The sequence below is a fragment of the Macrobrachium nipponense genome, chromosome 1, assembly GCF_015104395.2.
Source record: "Macrobrachium nipponense isolate FS-2020 chromosome 1, ASM1510439v2, whole genome shotgun sequence".
Taxonomy (NCBI): Eukaryota; Metazoa; Arthropoda; class Malacostraca; order Decapoda; family Palaemonidae; genus Macrobrachium; species Macrobrachium nipponense.
This window is the reverse complement of record NC_087200.1, coordinates 150,532,320-150,552,381: the sequence shown is the minus strand read 5'-3', so window position 1 is coordinate 150,552,381 and position 20,062 is coordinate 150,532,320. Positions and strand designations below refer to the sequence as shown.

Genomic DNA, 20,062 nt, shown 5'->3' with positions numbered 1-20,062 from the left:
GTTGATGTCGTCCTCGTCACGACCAGCCCCCCATGGACTTGCCGAGTGCAACGATCTCATCAAGATCTGGTTCCAAAACAGTTTTGGGATCATCAACTGTTTCTGACTCTGCAGTACCAGCTTCGCCCACGTCGAATCCCTCGAAGTCTCTGGCGGATACGGCATCAGGCCAGAGTTTCCTCCACGAGGAATTCAAGGTTCGCCTCGAAACCTCCTGCCAAGCTAGGTCAAATGAGTCGGATGCAAATGACAATGTCGAAATGCTCCTTCCAAAATTGACGCAAGGTGAGGTTTTTGTGGTATCGGTGATGTTGAAACATCTCTTGAAAAGATGTTTCGTGTACAGCTTCTTAAAGTTCGCTATCACTTGCTGGTCCATGGGCTGGAGGAGAGGGTGGTTTTGGGCGGAAGAAAAAGAATCTTAACGAAGGAATACTTCGCTAGGATATCTTCCCTAGACCAGGTGGGTGGTGGGGGCATTGTCCACACCAGCAGACATTTCAGGGAGGAGCTTCTCTTGCAAAAAACTCTTCACAGTGGGCGGGCCGAAACACAGATTTTACCCACTCGGTGAACAAAAGCCTCGTTACCCAGGCTTTTGCATTAAGAACCCTCCACATCACTGGAAGCTTCTCCTTCAACACTTTGTGGGCCTTGAAGGCTCGAGGAGTCTCGGAGTGATACACCAGTAGGGGCTTCACCTTGCAATCCCCACTGGCGTTCGAACAAAGTGCGAGCGTAAGCCTGTCTTTCATAGGCTTATGCCCGGGTAGCTTCTTCTCTTCCTCCGTGATGTATGTCCGACGAGGCATTTTTTTCCAAAAAAGGCAGTCTCATCACAGTTGAAGACTTGCTGAGAACTGTAGCCTTCCTTAGTCATCATCTCGTCGAACGTCTTTTTAAAGGCTTCGGCCGCTTTCGTGTCCAAGCTGGCAGCCTCCCCATGACGCACCACCGAATGGATGCCAGTCCGTTTACGAAATTTCTCGAACAGCCATGCGAAGCCTTGAACTCTGGGGTTTGCGTTGAAGTCCCTTCCCCTCCGTCGTCTTCCGCCTGCGCAATCAAATCGCGAAAATAGTACTGGCCTTGTGAGCGATTGCTGTCTCCGTTACTGTATCGCCAGCGATTTCTTTGTCTTTTATCCAGACGAGGAGCAGCCGTTCCATCTCGTCGTGCACATGGCTCCTCTTGCTGGACGAAAAATAGTGATGCCCTTCGATGGTGTAGTTGCTTTGATGGCATCCTTCTGTTTAAGGATGGTGCCTATTGTCGACGGATTACGGCCGTATTCATTTGCGATCACACTCAATGCATACCAGCTTCGTACTTCTTTATGATCTCCATCTTTGTCTCCGGAGACAGCATGCGCTTCTTTCCGTGAATTTCAACTTTCTTGGGACCCATGACTACGTTCAATTTACGTAAAGTTACACAAATACGTAATAATACAGTCTTCGCACAACACGATAATATGTACTGCAACGAAATCACTAACGAATTTACGGCTACTAAACTAAATCGTTGGTTGGACCGAACGAATGCCGATTGCGTACGGTAAAGTTTCGGGTGCGGAGTGGCCGAGCTAAGGGACGCCAGCGCGTACATATAGAAGATGCATGATGGGAGGGATGCTGTCCAATCAGAGAGAAGGATCTCATGGCTTGGCTAGCATCAGGAACCAATGGGAGAGCAGGAGGATGGTGGCGAGTCTACTAGCACTAAGATGGCGGCGTGTGGCGCGAGTTTCAAAATTGTTATCGGGCGAATCTCGGACTTTCAGAAACCTTTCGTATTTTGAAAACTTTTCGTATATAGAGCAGTAAAATTTTTTTTGCATTGGCTTTTGTAGCTTGGATTTTCGTAAGTTGAGCTTTTCGTATCTCGAGGTACTACTGATATATATATATATATATATATATATATATATATATATATATATATATATATATATATATATATATATGTATGTATGTATGCATGCTGCTGTTGATCCATGCTGTCCCACATCCCTCAGTCCACCGTGCGTAATGCTAAAATTCTTCTAGCATATTTTGCAGTATGCACCGCTTTTGTTGTTGTTTTGGGGGACAAGCCATTGCTTGAAATCACTGTCATTTTGCCACTCTGGTCTAAAAGTACATATTTTCTCTTTACTTTTTTTTGCACTTTTTGTCGGACATGCTGCCTTATGTTTAAAAAATCAAATACCAAGGACAGAGTTGTTCGTTCTCCCACTGCACTGTTGCCAATTTTGGGTGGCTGCCTTTACCCCGTATTTTGCAAAATTTCACTAGTATATTGTAAATTTTTTTTTTATAAATATTGAAAATACGGGACAAAAGGCGTCCCGGGGAGGGTCGATACAGGACATGGGACAAATGTCATAAATATGGGACAAACCCGTCAAATACAGGACATCTGGTCACCCTGTACTACGTACCTAGCCTAGCCTATGGCGCTCAGTCAACCATGTATTATGGCCGAGTTGGGTGTACGTAGGGCAGTTATTTTACTACAGTATAAATTTAAAAATGGAAAAAGTGCGTTGAACGTATGTTATTTAACACTGAACTTATGACATTGTAATTTATGTGTACTATTTATGGGTAATGTTTTGTATAAAAAGGCGAGGTTAGGGTAATAACTGGTGGTCAAGAATGGATTAATCCATTTTCAGTTATTTCTTATGGGAAAAACTCATTCAGATCTCGACAAAATCGCATCTCGTCTTTTCTTCATGAACAAATTAACAACGAGGTGCAGGGCTCTACTATATATATATATATATATATATATATATATATATATATATATATATATATATATATATATATATATATATATATATATATATATATATATATATATATATATATATATATATATATATATATATATATATATATATATATATATATATATATATATAATGCATGACACTTACCTGGCAGGTATATATATAGCTATCCTCTTGACGCACTGGCAGAATTTCAAAACTCGCGGCAACCGCTAGTACACTGGTAGTTCAGGTGATGGCCACCCGCTCCCGTGGCGCTGGTACTTGGAACTATTCCCGTTTTCCTCAGATTTTCTCTGCCAGCCGAACCGGCACATCGTTGTTGGTTCTCTGTTAGAATTTCCTGCTCGTTGACTGACTTTTTGGATATTGGTATCGTATTCACGAAGTTAGAGTGGCAATCGCATTGTGTTTGGATCTTGTTTTAGTATGTCTGATTCAGGAAGTATGTTTAGAGTTTGTGTGAAAGAAGGGTGTAAGGTGAGAACTGCCGAAATCATCGGTAGATCCACATACTATTTGTAAGAAGTGTCGGGAGTTTGTATGTACGTGGGACAATAGGTGCAATGAATGTCAGTGTCTGAATGAGAAAGAGTGGTGGAAGGCTCTTATGAAGTATGTGGAGAGATTAGAAAAAAGATCGGGTTTAGAAGATCTGTATCTAGGATTTGTGAGAGATCGGGATCTTTCGGGAGTAAGCCTTGAATGAATCTTTGCATGTGTCTTCCTCCAGCTCATTCCACATGTAGATGTAGCACCTTCCCCCCAGGTTTCTCCTGCTCCAGTTGCTGTATCTGAGGATACTACTGATCCACAAATAGTGAAAGTGTTCGCTGCCCTTGCGTCCATGGGAGATCAAATTAACGATTAACAGACAAAAGTGGAAGTGTTTGGTGACAAGTGTTGTGGAGGGGGCGGGCCTGATCGTCTCTCTCGTGCTCCTAGACCGAGACCTCTGTCAAGCTCCCAGACCCAAGGGAGAAGGCATGTCGACAGTCGAAGGGAGGCGAGAGGGGTTGACTCGCGATCAGTCGTCCCTTCAGGCAGTCCTGTTGGTACGTCCCAGGCTGCTGCAGTACGCCATAGAAAAGGCGATACTGGGAAGTGCCGTTATTCTTCGGATAGTTCGGCCCGGGTCGGGAAGGAGTAGGCGTTTCGCGGAAGTATCGCGTCCTCTAAGAGGTCATACTTTCCGTCCTCATCACAGGAGGAAAGGGCTTTCGACCAAGAAGGGTGGAGTAGCCCTGAGATTTTTTCATCGGAGGATGAAGAAATGATCCCTATCAAAAGGAAGAGGATTTCGCGTCAGTTGGAAGTTTCTAGCGGGGCGGTGAGAGGTGTTTCTCCGGTTAGAGGAACTCCTCTACGTAGACCGCAGGTTCGCTCGCCTCTCCGTGTTAGCCCGGTGCGTCCTAGATCTCCTCATCATCAGGAGTCTCGTAAGGAGGCGGAAACGAAGGAAGTGCTGCGGGACATGCAGGAGAGATTGGCAGTGATTGTTCAATCATGGGAGAAGCCCGAACAACCTTCGGTTAGACGTAAGGACTCGTCTCTCCCGGTTAAGTCCTCCAAGAGGACGCAGGACGTACAACGCGAGCCAGGACGCAGTGCGTCCCTTAAGAAGGACGAAGTGCAGGACGCAGGACGCAAGAGGAGGAGTGATGGACGCATGGTGGACGCATACGTTCAGGAGGACGCAGGACGCAGGCGGCAGCAAGTCAAAACTTTGTCTCGACAAGGAAGAGAGGAGTTTTATAAGGAGTCAGTGCCGCATTCGCTTTCTAAACAGGCTCTGCATAAGGAGTCTGATTTGGAGAGTCAGCAGGATCTTGGTTTTCAAGATATTTCTTCGCAGGAGGAAGAATTTGCGGAGAGTGCGGAAGAGGACAAGAATACGGAAGCTCCTTCTTCGGACTACAAGAGACTAACAGAGTGCCTTCTTTCTTTGTTTGAAGGAGATTTTCAACCTTCAGGCCCGCCATCACCTTTGTCGCAATTTTCGAAGACGAAGACAGCCAAGAAATCGTCGTTTTTGAAAATGACTTTGTCTATTTCGGCCAAGAAAGCCCTTCAACGCGTAAATGAGTGGTTGAAGGAGAAGAGAGAGTCGGGGAAGACTTCTTTTGCTTTTCCTCCGGCCAAGTTGGCTTCGAAGTCTGGTGTTTGGTATGCTACGGGGGAAAGTCTTGGCCTGGGAGTTCCTGCCTCCTCCCAGGGAGACTTTTCCAACATAGTGGATAGCTCCCGTAGACATGCTTTACATTCAGCCAAAGTGTGGTGGACTTCTTCGGAGTTCGACCATTTACTCAAAGGTATCTATAGGACTTTTGAGGTGTTTAATTTTCTTGACTGGTCGTTGGGGGCCCTGGCTCGGACTTCGGAGATGGAAGATTCGTCAGAATCCGAGTTGTCGAGAAGTATCATGTCCTGTATGGATAAAGCCTTGAGAGATGGAGCTAATGAATTGGCTTCAATTTTTACAGCAGGCGTCTTGAAGAAAAGACATCTCTTGTGCTCGTTCGCTGCTAAAGGAGTGTCGAACGCGCAAAAGTCGGAGTTGATGTTCTCTCCTCTTTCAGGACAGCTCTTCCCTCAAGAGATCATTAAGGACATATCTCTCTCCCTCACTCAGAAGGCTACTCAAGACCTTCTTACGTCGTCTGTAAGGAAGTATTTACCTTCTAATGTCATGAAGAAGACCACGAAGGATACAAAGACAGCACAGCAGCCCTTTCGGGGTAGGACTTTCTCCCGACCAGCATTTAGAGGGAAAAGAGTTCCAACCAAAAGAGGCTCCAAAACTTCAACCAAACAATGAGTCAGAAGTCCTCCAGACTTGTGTGGGGGCCAGACTTTTAGACTTCTGGGAAGTCTGGCAAAGCAAAGGAGCGGATCCTTGGTCTGTAAAGGTAGCGAAGGAAGGGTACAAGATCCCCTTTCTCAAGAAACCACCTCTCGCTACAGCTCCGAGAGCCCTAGGGGCTCATTACATCGATTTAGAGAAGAGAGAGGCTCTTTGGCATCAAGTTGTCAGCATGTTAGGAAAGGGGGCAATAGAACCGGTTCTGGATCACGAATCCCCAGGTTTTTACAACCGTCTGTTTCTAGTACCGAAGTCATCAGGAGGTTGGAGGCCGGTACTGGACGTAAGCCATCTAAACTTGTTCGTAGAAAAGGACCAAGTTTACGATGGAGACGAACGATTCAGTACTGGCAGCGGTACGACCAGGGGACTGGATGGTAACACTGGACCTTCAGGATGCGTACTTCCATATTCCAATTCACCCAAGGTCCAGGAAATATTTGAGATTCGTGATCCAGGGAAGGATTTATCAATTCAAAGCCCTGTGTTTCGGGCTGTGCACGGCTCCTCAAATTTTTACAAGAATGATGTCGAATGTGGCGAAGTGGCTTCATTTGTCAGGAGTCAGAGTCTCTCTCTACCTCGACGATTGGCTCATAAGAGCACAATCAAAACAGCAATGTCTGGAGGACACGAACATCACATTGCAGTTAACTCAGCAACTGGGTCTGATGGTAAACCTGGAAAAGTCACGGTTGATCCCCTCTCAGGAGCTAGTTTATTTGGGGATTCTGATATCCTCAGTGACTTTTCGGGCTTTTCCGTCACCCGAAAGGCAGACCATGTGCCGACGGAAAGTGCAAGAATTCCTATTGAAAGACCAATGCTCAGCGAGAGAGTGGATGAGCCTGCTGGGGACACTCTCTTCGTTAGAGCGGTTCATTTCACTAGGGAGACTTCACATGAGGCCCTTACAGTTCTTTCTGAACGAAGTCTGGCCAAGAAGATCGCAACCAGATTCCTTCCGGTTTCCAATTCCTTCAAAGATAAAGGAGGAATTAAAGTGGTGGCTAGTTCCGGAGAGGTTGTCAGAGGGTACGTCACTCCAGCAGAGGAACCCAGACCGGATATTATTTTCCGACGCGTCAGACGCAGGCTGGGGAGCGACGCTGGGCCCTCGGGAGGAGTCAGGCCTTTGGAACGAAGAAGAAAAGGCATGGCACATAAACAGGAAGGAACTGATGGCGATCTTCTTGGCTATGAAAGCGTTCAGACCGTGGATCAGCGGCAAAGTGGTGCAGATCAACGCGGACAATACCACAGCTCTGGCATATATACGAAAACAAGGAGGAACCCTCGTTGTCCCTTTGCAACCTGGCGAAGGAGATTCTTCTGTGGTCGCAGAGAGAAAACGTCACCCTGCTCACCAGGTTCATTCAAGGAGAGAAGAACGTCAGAGCGGATCTGTTGAGCAGGGACGGACAAGTGCTTTCCACGGAGTGGATGTTGCATCTTCAAGTATGCCAGAGACTGTGGAAGCTCTGGGGCACTCCAGTAGTGGATCTTTTCGCTACCGCAGCGACGAAGAGGTTACCGAACTATTGTTCTCCAATCCCCGGACCCTCCTTGCAGTCGCAGCGATGCCTTCCTACTAGATTGGACGGGTCTAGATGCGTACGCTTTTCCCCCGTTTCAAGATTTTAGGAAAGGTAATGAAAAAATTCAGGGAAAGTCGAGGAACAAGGCTGACTCTGATAGCCCCATACTGGCCGGCCCAAACGTGGTTCACAGAGGTACTGGAATGGACAGTAGATTCTCCGAGAAGTCTACCCACGAGAGTAGATCTTCTCAGACAACCCACTTCGACAGTTCCACAAGAACACCCTCGCTCTGGGTCTGACTGCGTTCAGACTATCGAAAAGACTTGTCAGAGCGAGGGGGTTTTCTAGAGACAAGCAGCGAAGGCAGTTGCAAGAGCACGAAGGCCATCGACTATCAAAGTGTACCAGTCGAAGTGGGAGAACTTCCGTAAATGGTGTAAGAATCGGAAGATTTCTTCATCCAGTACCTCTGTGACACAAATTGCAGATTTCCTGCTATACCTGAAGAAGGAACTAGGTTTGGCTAATCAGACGATTAGAGGCTATAAGTGTATGTTGTCTGCAGTGTTTAGACACAGAGGTTTAAACCTGTCCAACGACGCAGATCTTAGAGATCTCCTCAGATCGTTTGATACAAAGAAGGATCGACGTTGCAGAACCCCTTCTTGGAATTTGGATGTCGTTCTCAAATTCTTGGAGACGGATAGGTTCGAACCTATGGGCAGTTCGCCTTTGCGAGAGCTAACGAAGAAAACTATTTTCTTAGTAGCCTTAGCTACAGCTAAAAGGATTAGCGAGCTGCAAGCTATTGACAAGCAAATAGGTTGGAAGCACAACAAAGCAGTTTGTTCTTTTCAACAGGAGTTCTTAGCAAAGAATGAGAATCCTTCACATCCGTGGCCAAGATCATTTGAGATTGAAGGACTGGCTGATCTGGTAGGTCAAGAACAAGAAAGGGTTCTTTGCCCAGTAAGAGCCTTACGGTTTTACGTAGAAAGAACAAGAAGCATTAGGGGAACTTCATGTTCTCTGTGGTGCTCTGTTAAAGATCCTACTAGACCTATGTCTAAAAACGCAATGGCTTTCTTTGTAAGAGAAGTCATTAAAGATGCTCATTTGCTTTGTCAGGAAGAATGCTTCGGTTTAATTAAAGTGAAAGCTCATGAGGTGAGAGCAGTAGCTACGTCCTTAGCATTCAGGAAGAATTTAGCCCTCAAGGACATTATAGATTCAACGTATTGGAGGACAAACTCTGTGTTTGCCTCTCATTACCTTAGAGACGTGAAGACAACTTTTGATAATTGTCAAACGTTAGGCCCGTATGTATCCTCAGGTACAGTACTGGGCAAAGGAGTTTCCACCCCATAACCTAATAACATGCTAGGTTTTTATTCTAATTAGGTTATAGTGTTTTTATGGTTGTCTGAGAAGGTTAATACCAGCTCAGTTTGTTGGTTAGTGTTTATTATTATATGTGTGTGTGGTTCAGGTGACTAACTTTCCTAGCATGAATGCCCGTGGTAAATGAGGGCTAGGGTTCTCTGTCAGCAGATTGGTCACGTCCAGTTGTCAGACCCTTATTGTTAGCTTTCTCAACAAACAGGTCACGTCCTAGTTGAGAGCTACTAAGGTTTAGCAGGCTAAGAGGCAGGACCTACGAAGTCAGCTACCTTAGCAGGTAAGGAACATAAATACATAGTTCTAAAAAAACTTTAGTGGTAAATTTTGAATTATGACGATGTTGCTGTCTATGACCCACCTCCAAATGTGTCAATCAGCTATATATATACCTGCCAGGTAAGTGTCATGCATAAAAATGATATTGTTATGATACAATAAAGTTTTATGCATACTTTACCTGGAAGGTATATTAAATTAAATTCCCACCCTCCTCCCCTCAGGAGACAGGGTTTCAGAGAAAATCTGAGGAAAACGGGAATAGTTCCAAGTACCAGCGCCACAGGAGCGGGGTGGCCATCACCTGAACTACCAGTGTACTAGCGGTTTGCGCGAGTTTTGTTTTGAAATTCTGCCAGTGCGTCAAGAGGATAAGCTATATATATACCTGCCAGTAAGTATGCATAAAACTTTATTGTATCATAACAATACCATATTCATACATACATACATATATACATACACATACATACATACATACATACATCTATGTGTATAGATACATATTTTTTTGTACTATAACATGAACATAGAGTAATATCTGAAAGTTTTATTGGTTAAGGTTATCTCTGGTATAAACAATTTAATGTTCTAATTTCATTGCATGTGTAACCTTCAAAAGGTTATTCAATTTTTAAACCTGTTGGTTTATGGCATGTAATTTTCTTTCAACAACAGATCCAAATGTAGACCAACTTACCTTTGAAGAGTCCCACATTAGAGTTCACTCCCCCCATCCTTTCTTTGGGAACAATCCTTGGACACAGCAGCCACGGGGATGCGGTGATCCTGGAGAGTACATATATTTTTCCCATGATTTTCTGTCTGAAGAATCACCAAAATTGGGATCACAAGGTATGGTTATATTTAAATTCTGTAATACTATTGTTCTTTTTAGTTTTTCAAATTTTACTTAGTCCTCACTGCCAGAGTCGTCCATTGGAATAAACTTACATACCTCCTTTAGTTTCACATTCCTATCCATATGTGGTATCTAATTAATTTATATGCTTTCTAAAACAGTTGTTGTAGTGTGTGAAGTTTGTCAGCATACAAGCCTGATTTTGAAAATATTTGTACATTTGCTACTATAGTGAATCAATGAGCTACTGACCATTTTTCTGGTAAAGGTTGATAGTTTCAGTAGCTAAGAAAGGAAAGACCTTAATCAAGCGTGACTTGTCTTACTGTTTTGACATCATTACTTTACAGAGCAGCAGTCATCAGGTTGTGTACTTGTTTTCATTATTTGTTTATCTCAGGATTCCATGTAGAACTAATTGCTGTTTATGTATGTTATTGAGAAACTTTTTAGAATGGAATAAATTTAGAGGTTTCCTTGTCTTTTGTAGCAAAAGATTTTGAAAATTTTAATTAATTTCAAGTCTTATTCACTACCCATTACAAAAGATTATGTATTACTCAGGAATCAAGTCCTTGGTGAGAGTGGATCCAATTGATTATTCCTGCTGTGGCCTAGGGTACTAGGGAAAGACCTTTTATGTGTAGGAGATCCAGTAAGGAATTTGCACAGAATTTTTTTTTTGATGAAACGTGAGTTGTGCATATAGTTTTAAGTGTAATAACTTGGCTTCATGATAACAAAATTCAGCATACCCTCTCAAAGTTCCTGTATAGAGGAAATGAAGACCAGTAGGCACTCAACGGGTCTCTTGAAAATGGTCCTTGGTCTAATTTTTTGGGGAGATGGGAGATGTTAACATGACCTTCATAGACTCATGAGTTGTAAGAAGTTTGAATTGAGCTTTACAGTAACTAAGAGTGAAAAGGCTTAAAATTAGGCTCTTAGTCCAAAAAATACTTGCATAAGTAGAAAATTGCTTAGGAAAAAAATGGGATTTTTTAGTAGATAAGAAAGTTTCTCCTTTAAAATGCTATTAGGAACTAGAGTTGTGTTGTCTGCAGTGATATGGTAATGTATGTAGGTAAGTGAAAGCATGGAATCTTTTTAATAAATTAGAGAAGATCACAAAGAAGAGTATGTATCATTATAAACTTTACAGCTATGTTGTGTCAGACTGTGTATGGGTGTATGTATGGTATGCACTTGCTGTGAGTTTGCTTGCCTTTCTCTTGCTCACTCTGGATTAGTATTTATTGCTATTGGTATGGCATGGTGTATAAAACTTTATCAGTCGTTACATTTGTATAAGGTCCACAGGAATAGTATATCATTGGTAGAATGGGAGACTATAAATATGTATAAAAAGCTTTCAAGCCCTATCCTGGGTTTATCTTCAGCCCAACTTAGTAAATGCAAATAAAATGTGACTAGGCAAACTTTTGAAAAGAGGACGCAAAGGATGGATGGTGGTGGTGGTTAGCTCCTCCAACAGTCACATCAATGAAAGAAGTGGTCAGCTGCCATACTATGTAAATTCGTTTCGTCTTTTTATATTACTGGTTGTTATCTACTCGATCTTCTCAAGGGCTGTTTCAATATTGTACTTAATCCTTCCTCTGGAGGAGTCACATAGAATACAGGTAGTACAGACTTCCGGGTGTTGTGAAGTACCTGTAGAGGGGGAGGAGAGGCAGAGGCAGCACCAGGCGAAGTAAAACAAGAGCCTGTCCCAACACTAATATTCGTAACGAATGTCTTAATTATGTAATAATTAATAGGGGAGCAGAAACATCAAAATAATAGGGGAAATGTGCAAATGGGATACAAGCATGAAATTTGCCACAACAATTCTTGACCATCTGTCTCATCATCATTTTCCAAGATGGCTGGCAGGTTTTCAAAATGGCTACTGTTGGCAATCTGAATATTGACATTTCATTGGTTAATCATGTTTGAATTCCTCAGTCACTCCCAGTTTGTTAAGATTTTGAAAGCAAGCCTTTACATATTTAGATACGTACATAATTTTGGTGCTTAGAAATCTCCAAGATGGCTGTCACTATATAAAAAATGTTTGCCAAAAAGGCCAAAATTGGCACTTATGTTCATATACGAGGTAAAAGGTCAGGTATTACTACATATAGTACATGGATTCGTGGTAACGTTAGCTTGATCAGTTTATTTTTTGTAGGTTAGGAATCAAATAAGCCACACTTTGTTCATTTTCATCCTCATTTAAGAAAGTAGTTAACTCAATGTAACAGTGTAGTCAGCCATTCCATTGAGGAGTGAGAGATGCGTATTTCTGGTGATATAAGTTCACTCTTGACGTGGTTCGGAAGTCACGTAAAGCCGATGGTCCCGTTGCTGAATAACCACTGGTTCCATGCAACGTAAAAACACCATACAAACAAACAAACAAACAAACGTGTAGTGTCAGTCCACTACCAGGGCACATTGGTTGCCACTATAGCTGTGAGACTCAGTATGAGGTTCAATGCTAATGGTAGATATTTGTTATTAGTTTCCCAAATGCTGTTTAGCTAGCCCAGTTCAAAGTTAAACAGCCACACCTGAATTGACAGGATGTGCCAGCATGCGAGAGCTGAGCCAAGGAAGATGGGGCTTTAGTCTTCCAGAAGGTGTACAGATCATACGTGAATTAGATAGCATTGGATGAATGATCAGACTAAGGGTAGGCTTATGACATATCTGAGCCTAGTTGTATCCCATATCTCGGCCTATAGAACAAAAGCATTGGCAGCTCAATCTTGGAAGTTGACGTCTTTCCTGAAGGGAGATAATATGACTAACTGGAAGCTTCATTGCTTCTGCCAAGCGGGCACACATGAAAGACGTTTCAGTGGCGTGGTTGGTATGCAGTTGGCGTGCCACCTTTTTGGCCGTGAGTTCGATTCCTGGCCATTCCATTGAGGAGTGAGAGATGTGTATTTCTGGTGATAGAAGTTCACTCGCATGGTTCGGAAGTCACGTAAAGCCATTGGCCCTGTTGCTGAATAACCCCTGGTTCCATACAAACACAAACAATCAAAACATGTGAAAGACTAGTTGATGAATCTGGTGCTGGCTATGTTACCCTTGATTCAAACATTCCTGAATTTTATAAGTTAAATGCAATGCTTCTACCATTTCTTCCCCCAAGGCATGATGAAGGTGATGGAATTCTGCAGACCTTTGAAAGTAACAAAGCTACATACCATGAATCATGCATGCTGAAGTTCAAAACCACAAAACTAGAAACGAAAAGGAGGTCATTGTGTAAGACAAAAGATGATGCCCCATCAGTAAAATTTACACGTAGTAGCCAGAAGGCAGGTGAAGAAGATGCAGAAGAATCTAAAACTGAGAAAGAAGGAATCTGCTTTTATTTTGACAATCAAAGATTTACGATTGACAATGACATTGGCTTTACATGAAAAGCTGCAATGATGTGACATGAACCTACTAGATGAGAAACTTCTGGCTAAGCTTATTGCTGGAGATATTGTTTCCCAGGACCATATGTATCACCCTTCTTGTCTGACAGGCGTGTACAACAGGGAAAGAGCCTGGCTAAATTCCCAGAAAATTGGAGATGATTATGTGCAGTATAGACAACAGGCATGTGCCCATGCTTTTGCTGAGCTTGAGATGTACATAAGAGACAAGCATTCGACTACAGATGGGTGCTGCTATTTTACGATGGTAGAAGTTTGTGATCTGCACAAAGAAACAATGTAACAGCTAAATGTTGATGCTTCCTTGTGTACCGAACATGGTTGAAAGAACATACTTGCCCGTATCCTAGAACTGGATGCCTTCAAAAAGGGGAGAGTGATTTTTTCTGGCCTATAAGGGCAAAGTGGGAGAAGCCTTAGCCATGGCATGTGACTACAATGATGCACTAATCGTGGCCAAAGCAGCCAAGATATTGAGGAAGCAGATGCTTGAACATGAGAAAGAATTTGATGGAACCTTAACAGCAGACACTGGAAGGGAATCGGTACAACCAAGTTTGTTGGAATTTGTAAGTGTGCTGCAGGACGGTGATGATATAAAATCCCTACTTACATATGGAACATCATCTACTGATCTAGCTTTAGCAAAAAATTTTATACTTCAACTGTCAGAAGACTCCAGCAGCTTCATCATTTACCAGACATTCCAGGACAAGAGAACTTCCATTTCCAATATACCTTGGTCTCCTGGTCTATGGAAAAACCAAAAAGCATCAATTAATTGATACATTTCATCAACATGGAATTAACATCAGCTACGATAGGGTTCGGGAATTGACTAAAGGGTTGGGAGAAGCAGTTGTAGGAAGGGCTGTGAAGGAAGTGGTTTGTCATTACACTAAGAAAAGGGCTCTTTACAACTTTTGCTGTTGACAATCTGAACCATGTTGACAATCTGAACCATAATCCAAGGCCCACAACAGCACAGACATCCTTCCATGGGACAGGCATATGTTTGTTTCAGCATCTGAGCACTGATGAAAAGGGTAAGGACAGAAACTTGGTCCAAATCATCCAGAGTGGAACAAAGTAACCAAAAGTACCTTCTTTTCCTGAATATTACATGAATATACCCCTCTGCTCACTTTAAACATGAGAATCCCCTCCTTTCATTCTGTGGCGGTGCAGGACACCAAGAAGTTGTGCTTTCTAAGCATATTTCTCTTTAGTATGAATGGCTTGGGAAAATCAGTCTATCGGACAGGAGTGACAATGCTGTGGCCATATCTTGGGCAGCACATCATGCTTCTCAAAAGCGACAGGCCCCCTTTGAAATAAGCTTGTTATCAATGTTGCCTCTTTTTCAAGAGGCAGCTCATTCAGTTGCAGTGATGAAACATGCCATAGTTATTGCAAGAGCAACCTCACAGTTTCTCAATCCTGGCCAAACCCCAGTTCTAGCAGTTGATCAGCCACTATTTGCAATTGCCAAGCAGATTCAATGGGAATAGCCGTTGCAGTAGTATGTTCATATGGTTATCATGTTTGGAGGGCTGCATTTAGAAATGGCAGCATTCAAAATTCTTAGTGATATCTTGAAAGACAGTGGTTGGACTGGTGCTCTTGCAGAAGCAGAAGTAGCTACTCCTGGAACAGCAGGTTTGTTTATCTCTGCTTCACATGTGAAGAAATGTCTAACCAACCAGGTGACAGCCTGCAGTTTATATGAGCTTTGTGAAGCCACCTATATGGCATATATCCAGGAAGCAGAAGAAGAAAGTGAGCTAATTTGTGAAAGCTGGATCAGAAAACGAGAGTCAGTGTCTCCACAATTTTACCTTTGGAATCTTGTGCTCCGGTTAGAGTTTATAATGTTCATTTTCATCAGGCCATACCAGGAATCTAATTTCAACTTGTACAAAGATGTGCTGCGGGAACTCATTCCTGTCTTCTTTGCCCTCGACCATTTACATTATGCCAGGTGGCTTTCAGTTTATTTGAGAGACATGGAGGCTCTCCAAAACAACACATTTGTTGAATTCACAAAAGGAAATCTCACTGTCCATAAAACCACTCAGCTTTTATCCTCAATGGCTATACACCAAGTGAACGAGCAAATTAATGCTTGTGAAAGATGGGGAGCCATCGGCCTATTGAAGATGCAGATGCTCCTGAAGTAAGCTGCCTTAATTGATGAATTTGAGATCCAAAATCTGTGGGTAAGCATCATGATGAAACTGAAACTGTGCAGAAAAGATTTCTTGAAATGGTTGAGTATTTAGCAAAAGTAATCAAAGAAATGGGCAACCCATTTGAGGAGGACTCAGTGGATCTGATTGTGATAGACCGTCATGAAATTATGGACAGTAGTTAGTGAATCCTTAAGATCTATGAAGAGCCTTAGTGAATCCTTGAGATCTATGAAGAGCCTTGGACAGACCTTGAGATCTATGAAGAGCCTTGGACAGACAGAATTCATAAACTTTATTGAGAGACTCATGACACCCAGCAAATTGTATGAGCCAGTACACAAGAAAATTTTATTATTGGTCAGTCGCAAGATGTCTGCTACAGAATCCAAGGGCAAACAGTCACCTTAAACCATAAAGGAAGGCTGTAATCTATTCTCACGCCTTTTCATATCATGCCAGAACAGATATAGTGTAACTTAAATGAATTCTTTCAACAAGAAAATCAAAATTGGCCACCATCACTGGCACAGAATGGGCAGATGCCACAGGGCACCAAGTCACATCTGCTGCCTCTACTAGAACAGCAGGCATCAGACATCCATGACAAAAGAGCCTACCAGTGATGTTATCATAATGGATGGTGAAGTTCTTGTAAATGCTTTTGAGACCAACCAAAGGGTCTACATTTAAGTCGTATGCAGAAGATGAAGTCCTGTCCAAGGTGCAGAAGCACATACAGAAGTGCAAACAAGCACACATTGTATTTGATGTGTATTGGACAGACAGTATGAAAGCACAAACAAGACAAAACAGAGGCACAGGAGTTTAGCACTGCAAAAATACTCCTGGCAATTGAGCCAGCTTCCTCTGGAATGACCAGAACAAAATTGAACTATACATACATATTTGTCAGACACAATCGCTTCATCTCAAGCAGATGATACAACATGCATTATTGTCACCAAAGGGGATACTGCACTTTGTAGCAAAGCTAAACAGGACACTGCTGATCTACAAGGCTGCACTCATGAAGAGGTAGATAATAGAGTCCTTTTGCATGCTGCATTATATGCTGCAAGGCATGAAGATGTCCAAGTGCAATCATATGTAGTTCAGACATTGTCGTTGTCATCATAGCAGGATCTAGCATAGAAAAAACTGGTTTGGACAAGCTATGGATTAAGTTCAAAGGAGGAAAAGACATGAGGTAGATACCTATCCATGAAATTGCCGCAGCCATGGGACCAAAAGCCTCAGCCCTTCCTTCCCTTTTTCCATACATTTATGGGGTGTGACAGTGTCTACCTTTCATGGAAAGGGGAAGAAGTCTGCATGGCAAACATTGACTGTTTATCAGCATGCCACCCATCTTCACCAAATTAAGTTCAACACCACCAGCTAGTGCCCCAGTGGCATGGTTGGTATGGTCTTGGCCTGCCACCTCAGTGGCCGCAAGTTTGATTCTCGGGCATTCCACTGAGGAATTAGAGATGTGTAATTCTGGTGATAGAAGTTCACTCTCGATGTGGTTCAGAAGTCACGTTAAGCCATCAGTCCCGTCGCTGAATAACCACTGGTTCCATGCAACGTAAACACCATACAAACCAACAAAACACCACCAGCTGTAGAAGATGAAGACCTGCAAATCATTGAAGAGTTCATGGTGCTAATGTACGACAGAAGTAGTTCACTTTAAGATGTAAATGAAGCTAGACTTGATCTCTCTGCATGGAAGCAAAGAGCTTATGATTGCAGTCCCTCTACAAGGGCTGCTCTCAGAGAGCATTGCAAGAGAGCTGCCTTTCAAGCAGGGCACATTTGGAACCAATTTTTAGTATGCCATCCAGTTTTGCCCAGTCCAAGACACACAAGATGACAACAGATTGATGGTGTCTGGTTTGTGTATTGGACAGATTTGCCAGTAATAGCAAAATCTTGCCAAGAATAGAATAAGTGTGGCTGCAAGAAGGAATGCAAGTGCTACAAGTCTGGACTTAGCTGCACAGCTCCCTGCAGTTGCACTTGCTAAAACTGATTGATACACGAAACAGATTGGTATCCATCAAGAGATATATGTATACATTTCTATCTCTGGCAGCCATTTTGGAAATATGGAGGCCATATTGGAAAGAAGGGTTCAGTTTATCTTTTAATAACAGTAAGAATGCCAAAATATAAATTCAGTCTGCAACGTTTGTGGGCTTATGGAATGAAAACTTTTGAAATGTAGAGCAATTTGCTGCATTTTGGAAATAGCCATATATTGAGGTGGCCATAGGTTAATTTTGATTTATGGGGATGCCAAATCTGTTGCTTGTACATATCACCATTTGCACTTTTTTCCCACTACCAGACCACTATAACCGTAGGGTTCTCATGAACAAACGACTTGATACAGTTAAAAGATTTTCCCTGGTTTATAGCAGTGTCGTCCACTAATTGTCTTAATGTTTACATTGTTACTTTTGAACGTACTACTTAACCATTCCAGTCAGGTCTATGAATATTGTTGAATGCTTGAGGCACTATTGCACTGTTTTGTGGATGTAGGGCAAATGCTCGCTCATGTTCCCCTAAGAGGTTAGTCCCCGCCCACTTTCCCCAAAATATTTCCCACTGCAGTCTTTACAAGGTAATTCATAAACTGGAACTATGGGATTTTTATCATTATTATTGTTATTTCTTAACAGGAAAAATCCCATAGTTCCAGGAGTTTATGAATTACCTTATAAAGATTGCAGGAGAAATATTTTTGGGAAAGTGGGCGGGGACTAACTAGCTCAGGGGAACGTAGGTGAGCATTTTCCCTACATTAACCCTCTTACGCCGACTGGACGTATTTTACGTCGACATTTATTGTCTCCCGTGTGCCGACTGGACGTATTTTAAGTTGACTTACAAAAGTTTTTTTTTTTAAATTTGTGGAAAAATACTTATAGGCCTACCAGCCTAAAACTTTTGAATCACGCGCCTTGGGGGATGCTGGGAGTTCACGGATCAAGGTGTTGTTTTGTTTACAATCGTTACGCAGGCGCGCAAGCGCGAATTTCTTTCTTGCCGCACTAAAAAGTATCTGTGACACATCTCGGAAATTATTTCGTCACTTTGACATAATTTTTGTACCATTGTAAATTAGCCGTTAAATGAAGTATTATATATGAAAATGTGCGCATTTTTATGTAGAATACAACAATAAAATACTCATGATTGTAGCTTTTATCAGTTTTGAGATATTTTCATATAAAAAACTATAATTGCCAAAATTTCAACCTTCGGTCAAATTTGACTCGACTGAAATGGTCGAAAAACGCAATTGTAAGCTAAAACTCTTATATTTAAGTAATATTCAATCATTTACCTTAATTTTGCAACTAATTGGAAGTCTCTAGCACAATACTTCGATTTATGGTGAATTTATGAAAAAAACTTTCCTTACGTCCGCGCGGTAACTCTTCCGAAAAAAATCATACATGCGATTGTGGTAATGTTTGCACCATTTTAAAATTAGCCATTATATAAAGTTTTATATATGGAAATGTGCGCAATTTCATGCACAATACAACCAAAAACAACCCATGGTTGTAGCTTTTATCATTTTTGAGATATTTTCATATAAATAACGATAATTGCCAAAATTTCAACCTTCGGTCAACTTTGACTCTACCGAAATGGTCGAAAAACGCAATTGTAAGCTAAAACGCTTATATTCTAGTAATATTCAAGCATTTACCTTCATTTTGCAACAAATTGGAAGTCTCTAGCGCAATATTTCGATTTATGGTGAATTTATGAAAAAAATTACATTTTCTTTACGTCCGCGCGGTATCTCTTCCGAAAAAATCATACGTGCGAATGTGGTAATGTTTGCACCATTTTAAATTAGCCGTTACATAAAGTTTTATATATGAAAATGTGCGCAATTCCATGTAAAATATAACAAAAAATAATTGAAGGTTGTAGCTTTTCTCATTTTTGAAATATTTGCATATAATTTGAGTCTACCGAAATGGTCGAAAAACGCAATTGTAAGCTAAAACTCTTACAGTCTAGTAATATTCAGTCATTTATCTTCATCTTGAAACAAATTCGAAGTTTCTAGCAAAATATTTAGATTTATGGTGAATTAAAAAAAAATCTTTCCTTCCCTCCGCGCGCGGATTCTCCGCCACAAATCTCCGAAATGCGTACGTACCATTCTCGGAATATTTGCTCCATTTCATATTAGGCATGTCATAGAGTTTTATATATGAAAATGTGTGCAATTTCATGTAGAATAAAACTAAAAATATTTGAAGATTGTAGCCTTTCTTATTTCCGAAATAATTGCATATAAAAAATATATATATAAAAAAATTCGACATTCGGTCAACTTTAACTCGTCAGATATGGTCGAAAACTGCAATTGTAAGCTAATACTCTTACAGTATAGTAATATTCAATCATTTGTCTTCATTTTGAAAGAAATTGGAAGTCTCTAGGACAATATTTAGATTTATGGTGAATTTTTGAAAAAAATATTTGTTTACGTCTGCGCGTTACGAATTCATGCATTATTTTGTGATAATATTTTCTCTGTGTTGTTTTTATTGTTTTACAATGTGTTATATACCAAAATGATTGCAATTTAGTGTACGTTACAACGAAAAAAAAGTAACTTGTTACCTTA

At 41.6% G+C, this 20,062-nt stretch overlaps 1 protein-coding gene across 1 annotated transcript in view; it reads left to right on the top strand.

Annotated features, from left to right (window-relative positions):
• Window positions 1–20,062, top strand: part of LOC135219757 (calcium-activated chloride channel regulator 1-like) — a 182,206-nt gene that overhangs the window by 150,828 nt on the left and 11,316 nt on the right. The window contains exon 3 of the mRNA XM_064256803.1: window positions 9,560–9,736. Coding sequence (XP_064112873.1) covers window positions 9,560–9,736 — 177 coding nt within the window. The remainder of the gene's footprint in view (window positions 1–9,559; window positions 9,737–20,062) is intronic.